This window comes from Rhinolophus ferrumequinum, chromosome 6 (genome assembly GCF_004115265.2).
Source record: "Rhinolophus ferrumequinum isolate MPI-CBG mRhiFer1 chromosome 6, mRhiFer1_v1.p, whole genome shotgun sequence".
Lineage (NCBI taxonomy): Eukaryota > Metazoa > Chordata > Mammalia > Chiroptera > Rhinolophidae > Rhinolophus > Rhinolophus ferrumequinum.
The window spans coordinates 4722112-4728883 of NC_046289.1; the positions used below are offsets into that span (position 1 = coordinate 4722112).

A 6772-nucleotide genomic window follows, 5' to 3' on the forward strand; every position below is an offset into this window, starting at 1 on the left:
GACTAGTGTTGCTGTGTACACTCCTGGACAGGTATTTGTGGGGACATAGGTTTTTAGTTCTTGGGTATATGCTGGTCTCCCCACTTTTGGCATCAACCCTGGAGTCCTACAGGCTCGGGTTCGAGGCCCAGCCCCATTGTTTACCAGCTGTTTGGCGTTGGCAAGTCATCCAAACTCACCCTCATCACCTGTAAAATTGGGATGTAAAAACGTAGCATCTGCCTAGAAGGTCCTGTTAACCACTCAGTGGACAGAGGAAGCAGGAGTAGCCCATTGTCTACTCTGTGGCCCGCCCCACCATGAGGAGGCCTTCCGGTGAGCTGTGCTTGTCACCTCATGGGGACTGGCCATGAGGTGGCAGTCCTGACTACATGCCATTGCTCCTTGTACGTATTATTTGTCCAGTGGTGGCTTCTTTTGCAGGATACCGTGGCCACACTCTCACTGGCAGCCTGGTGAGGCGGGCCAGGAAAGGGCTCCGTCGCACAGCCTTCCCCGGCCACTCCTGGCTTCCTCCTGCCTTTGCTCCCGGAGTCAGCTCTCTACAGAGCAGGCAGATCAGGGAGCCCCAGGTACAGATGGAACAGGAGTCCGGAGGTGGCAAGGGCCAGGCACTCTGGCAGTACGTGTGTGGCTGTCGCCCCCTCCTGGCCAGTGAGGGGAGTGCAGCCTTCTGCCTCATGTAGTGCACCTATGTGTGTGGCCTGCTTTCCACCTGCTGCCAGCTCCCCCAGAGTCCCCAGGTCTTTTTGGTTCCCCCACATGACATACCTGGCCTGGGCACCAGGGGCTGGGCAGCCTGGGGTGAAGTTAGGGGAACAGCCATTGGGCAGCGTCCCAGGGTTCTGCACACACCCTGGGACATAGGGACCCTTTCTGTTGTCCAGATGAGGGAACCCAGGCAGCGTGGTCGGGGGTCCTGCCTCAAGTCACAGCCAGCAGAGCCTTGCCCAAGCCCAGCTTTCCCTGACCCCAAGGCTGTGGGCCCCGGCCTCTGTGGAGGCCCTGGAAACAGGTGTGGGCCGGGCAGGCAGATAAGGAGAGTGCAGGGGCCTTGGCTGCTGGACAGAAGGTTCTGGGGCCATGATGGTTTCTGCACAGCGCAGCCTGGATGGGCGGGATCCTTAGCCAAGCTCACCACATCTGCCCAGACGCTGGAGGAGTCATGGGGCCCACTGATGCGAAGCAAACAGAGACTCAGAGAGGGCAGGGCCTCCGAGAACCCCGGCTTGGAGGACTTATCCCTGATCAGTGCTCACCAGCTCCCTGGGGCACTCTGGATGTTTCTGTCCGGTTCCCCTTAGGTCCTCTCCCAGCGTCTTCTGACCTGCTGGCTCCTCTTGGCCCCTGGGGTTCCACCCTCCAGGCCGCCTTGTCTGTGGGTTCCTTCAGTGGGGCCCTGAGTCCCGGGTCCCCCTGCAACCTAAGGCACCCTGGGTACTTAGGCCAGTGACCCTTATTGGGAGAAACTGGAAGGCCCTGGGCAGACACTCGGCCTCTGCCGTAGGCGGATGGGGTGCTGGGAGTCTGGCTCCCCTCCTCGCCTGGCTCGTCCTCCCCACCCCCCGCCCCAAGGCTGATGTGCGAGTTACCAGTTAGAGTGTTTGCTGAATTAGGTGGCCAGGTGGCTGCACAGGGCTGGGAGGCAGGGTTCGGGCCTGGAAGAGACTCAGTCCTGGGGGTGGAATGGAGTTGAATCACCCACTGGGTGGCGTGGAGAGTGTGAGGGGCTTCGGAGTCCAGCCACCTGGCGTTTGCCGGTGACCTTTGTGCGTCTCTGCCCTCAGTGGCACGTGCTTCCTTCCATGTGTTCTGTGCGAGAAGCCTGCTGGGCATGGTGGCTGGAGGCGCTGCCTCTCGGCCCTGGCCTGGCCCTCATACCTGCCTCTCTCCCCTGTCACCCACCCCCATTTCCTCCTGCCTGGCCCCATAGAATCAGGGACCTGGCTCAGCGCTGGTCACACCTGTGGCCGCCTCCTGAGAGCCACTCAGGGTGAGCTAAGCTGCGGAATTCCTTCCCACAGGGCCCGGCCTGCCCGGTACCTGAGCTGCCCTCGCCCCCCTCCGCCGGCTACAGCCCTGCAGGACAGAAGCCCGAGGCTGTCGTGCATGCCATGAAGGTGAGGGCCAGGCCCTGCCCACCTGCCCCGCTCCCCCTCCCTCAGGAGCCCGCTCCCTGGGGCACTGCGGGACATGGGACCTTGGACCCCACGTTTGCCCTCTCTGGGGGCATCTGAGCAGCAGGGTGGGGCTTTCACCTGTGTGTGGGGGGCTGGATGGCTGTGACCGCCTGGAGCACTCTAGGGGAGGGACTCAGAGGTGCCGCATGGTGGTAGCCAGTGTCATGTCTGCCATGCCTGCAACTGGGGAAACTGAGCCCTGGGGGGTGGGGGAGGGCAGGCACTCCTTCAAGGTGAGATGCACGGCCAGGACTCGGGCCAGGGCTACAGCCCAGGCCTCCCAGGCCCAGCCTGTCCTCCAGGTGCAGCTGCCTCACCTCAGGGCCTCCAGGGGCAGATCTCGACGAGGTGGTGCTTTCTCCTGGGGCACATCTCCCTCCGCTGTGCCCCTCATCCCTTTACCTGTGTGCAGTGAGGGGTCCTCAGTCTTGCCCAGTAAGCACAAGTGGGGGCCTGGGGTTGGAGTGAGTCCACCTGTCCGAGGGTGGTCCCTGCTCCCAGCTGACCCGTCCTCAGCTCTGCCCCCAGTACGGCTTCCCTTGTGTGGTGTCTGCAGTGTCTCTGGGGTGAGAGGACACAAAGTGACGAAGGACGACCTGCCCTTCGGGCCTCTCCACGTCCCTGACCCTGGGGCCCAGCGGCTCAGCGTCCTCGGCTCCCGTTTACAGCAGGGCAAGGCCCGCCTGGTGGCCTCTGCCCTGACCCTGACCTGTGCCCTGCAGGTTCTGGAGGTCCACGAGAACCTGGACCGGCAGCTCCAGGACCGCTGTGAGGAGGACCTGAGCGAGAAGGAGAAGGCCATCGTCCGTGAGATGTGCAACGTGAGGCACTTCGCGGGCTGGGGGCGGGGCCGCGGCGGGCGGGGGCACCTTGGCCTGACCCTGGGAGTGTGGGTCAGGTGACCTGGGGGGCTGGGAGGAGGCACTGGAGCTGGGAGCCCCAGCCTGAACTCATCCCACTGCCAGAGAATGGGGTCCCTGGTCTCCGTCCACCCCGGGAGTGCTCCCCGCGGACCCCCAGGACTGGTCTTGTTCACCCTCGGCCCTGGTCCCAGGTGTCTGGCTCCTGGCCTCCCAGCTGGCTGGTTGCCCCTGGTGGGTGCACAGGTGCTCAGACTGGGGGTGCAGGCAGGACCCTCCACTCTGACAGCCTGCAAGGCTGAGGCTGCAGGGAAGGGAGAAGCTGCCCCCGACCCACCTCACTGACACGTGCCGCCTCTGGACCTTGGCAGGGGCCAGCAGGAGAGGGTGACTCACAGGGGCTGAACCAGGGGCCCCTGTGGGGTAGGTCTTCTGAACTCCCTCATGCCCCCTCCTGAGTTCATGGGCTCCACTGGGCAGCCGCAAGGCCGAGCCTGCACCCCAGGGGTGACTTGCTCAGGATGGCAGGTGTGGCCGTGAGGGTGGATGTGCAAAGACCTAGTCTGAGTGTCTCCGGGCCTCAGTTTCCCCTCCTGGCCTGTGGCTCTGGGGACGTAGTGACTTTGAAGAGCAATGAAGCAGAATGTGTGCACAGGCCAGCGGGCGGGCTGGGCAGGCCAGCGGGCGGGCTGGGCAGGCCCGCCACTCACGTCTCTCCTCTGCCCGCAGGTGGTCTGGAGAAAACTGGGGGATGCCGCCAGCTCCAAGCCCTCCATCCGGCAGCACCTGTCTGGGAACCAGTTCAAGGGGCCCTTGTAGGGCCTTTCCTCCATGGACGTGGACTGTCCCTGCCCGAGGTCCCCAGAGGCAGTGGCAGGCCCTGTGGCCCAGCCGCTGTCTTCTTCTGTGATGAATTGTACATAGGACGCTGCTTGCTGTGGCCCGGCTGCCATGGGCCCCACATACTGCTGGCCGGCCCACGTCTCACACACCAGCAAACGGGAGACGAGAAGCTGCCGGCTGTTTCCTACAGCTCAGCAGCCTGGACAGCACCGTTCCCACCCCAGGGCCCAGGCTTCAGGCTCCACTGGCGAGAACCGAAGGTTGCTCTGATGCCAGGCCCAGGAACCATGCCAGGCCATTCCCAGCCCTTGGTGGAGGGGCACCTCATCAAGCCCTCCACCCCCTGGCTGCCACCTGCACTGGACAGACGCCACTGGCAGCTGGACCTGACGCTGCGGACACCACTTATCCCCCACCTGCTGTGTCCTGAACGCTGGCTCCCCAAGCACTGGGTCCCGGGAGGCGCAGACAAGGGACTCCTGTCCATGGCTGGCCAGAGGCTCCTGAGCCTCTTCCTCTGGCCCCTCTGCCCAGTGCCTCTGCTGCCAGCTGCCACTTGTTTGCAGAGTTCATGCTTCCACCCCTCCCCCTCTGCAGTAGCGCCCCGCCCGGTGCCAGCTTGTGCCCTTTTCCGGGCCCTCCTGCCCAGTGTCTGAGGCATCTTCATGGGTCACATGACGGGCCAGGGATGTAGCAGGCCAAGGGCAGGGTCCCTGGGCTGAGCACATGTGTCTCTCCTGGATGGGTAGCACTGGGCCACGGCTGGGCCCCCAGACCCTGGTCCATCCTGGGGCACTGTGGACAGAGTTGGTTGGCCACAGTGACAAGTTCTGCCCTCCTTGGAAGGAGCCTGACCTGGCTCTGGCTTTCATTTGTTGTGTGACCTTTAGCAAGTCACTCAGCCTGTCTAGGCCCCTGGTGCAAAATGAGGCCTCAGAAGCCTCAGCGTACTCATGGTTAGAGGCCGTCAGCTGTCACCAGCCTGTGTCCTTGTTCCCAGCACGTGAGCCGATGGCGTCCACCTGCTGGAGCAGCCACGGGGTTGGGGGCTGGGGAGCTGAGGCCCCAGCTGAGTTCTGCTATTTGCTGCCTCATCGGGTGCAGTCCCCTGCGCTCTGAGCCTCAGTGTCCTCTGCTGTAGAATGGGGCCATGAGGCCTTCCTTGAAGTGCTCTGGGGATCAAATGAGACCGTCAGTGGAAAGGGCCATGTAGAAACTGTAAAGTACGGTATATAAACTTAAAAACGTGAGGATAATGAGGCCCAGAGGGATTAGGAGATCTGTAGCAGGTTACCAGTGAGATCCCAGAACCTGGAAGGCAGGCAGATAGGCCCCCGTGAATGCTGTCCCCTTACTCTGTGGAGTCCCTTGCGCAGCGGGATTGAGGGCTGCGTGCGGCCTCACGTGGCCAGCATTTGCAGAGCCCGAGGTTGTCGAACCTTGTTGGGCGGACCTTTGTCCAGGCCTAGCTGAGGGGTGGGGACCAGGCGGGGGCGGGAGGGGCTGCCCTGCTTCCCACCTATTTGCCATTGGCACCCTTGGGTCATCCATGCTCAGGGGAAAGCCCGTGGCCCTCCTTGTGCCCAGGGAGGGCTAAGTGGTACTGCCGACGGCGACAGGCATGCTCCCCTTGCTCTGGGTGTTACAGGATCTATGGGCTCTTTCTGGAAGGCGCCAGCCGTCGCGGCAGGTGGTGATCTCCCTGTCACGGGCTGTGCACTGGCAGTGGGGTGAACATCCTTGGTCACGGCACTGGGTGATGCCTGCCCCAGTGGGCAGGGAGCTGGGGGCCGAGGCCCCCTCTGGTCTTGGAGTCCAAAGAACCACAGAGCAGCAGAGGGCGGATGGATCCACTTTGGGTGGGAACCACATCTGGGAGCCCACTTGTCATGTTTGGGTCACTGGCTTTGCCACGACTGAAATTAAGCAATAAGGCAGGGCTCCTGGTATCTGCAGACCTCCTGCAAACTGACCCTGGGAAGAACAGCCTCAAAGGGACCTTCCCCACTGGAGGGAAGTGACCCTGTCCCTAAGGCTGCAGTGGTGTCCAGGGGTCAGGTGCAGCGTGTCTGCCAGAACCCTCCTGTCTGCCACGGAGGCAGAACGAGCCGGGAGACGGCTCCCGTCCCTGAGCCAACACTGCACAGGGATGGCTGTCTAGGACACAACTGTCCCTGTGAGTCATCTCACTAGTGTAGTAAGCTGTTAAAAAAACAAAGCCAGCAGCACCTCTGGCTGACCCCACAGGATACAACGCGCTGTTGGGGGAGCCCACAGGCTGGAGGGGTGCACAGGGGCCTCACCATGGGGGCAGTTAGGGGCCAGCTCAGGGGAGTCCCAGCTCTGCCACTAACAGGGAGATGCGTAGGGTGACACTGGGTGACTCCTCCCCTCTGGAGCCTTAGCTCCCAAAGGTCCTGGTGGGGGGGACGTGTTGCTGGACGCGGTGTCCTTTCATAAAGGTCCCTTTCCTCCTCTGCAAATACTCTGATTTTAGCTCTTGAAGCCAGTGTGACACCTGTGCTGTGGCTTCAGTTCCCACTGTGACGAGACCACCCTTCTAGCCTGGAATTGAAATCTGCTGAGCACATTTTCTAGGGTGGCACATTTTTATCCGATTAGCTATACATCAGTGTTTAAAGAGAAAAAAGTGACCTTTCATTTTTTTTTCCTTGAAAACTTGAGAGGAAACAAAATACTACTGATTTTTTTTTTTTTTTTTAAGAAACAAACAATGCATGACTGCAGAGCGGTAGAGGTGTATATTTTTCATGATGTGGGGCCAGAATCTGCTGCTTTCTGGAATGGGCTGGAACTGTCTGGTCCCTGTCCCCGCCGGCAGCCATGCTCTATTTTCTGTAGGACGTGACCGCCCGAGAGCTGGGCCAG

At 61.7% G+C, this 6772-nt stretch overlaps 1 protein-coding gene across 6 annotated transcripts in view; it reads left to right on the plus strand.

The window, feature by feature from the left end:
• The window catches only part of CCDC85C (coiled-coil domain containing 85C), a 74470-nt gene extending 70448 nt beyond the window's left edge, over window positions 1–4022 (plus strand). For 4 of the 6 annotated variants that reach the window (XM_033107721.1, XM_033107722.1, XM_033107723.1 and 1 more), the window contains 3 exons: window positions 2025–2120; window positions 2903–3001; window positions 3770–4022. In XM_033107721.1, the coding sequence (XP_032963612.1) occupies window positions 2025–2120; window positions 2903–3001; window positions 3770–3859 (285 nt within the window). In that variant the 3' untranslated portion in view covers window positions 3860–4022. The remainder of the gene's footprint in view (window positions 1–2024; window positions 2121–2902; window positions 3002–3769) is intronic. The other 2 variants (XM_033107725.1, XM_033107726.1) reach the window with 1 other exon arrangement.
• The last annotated feature ends 2750 nt before the right edge of the window (window positions 4023–6772 follow it).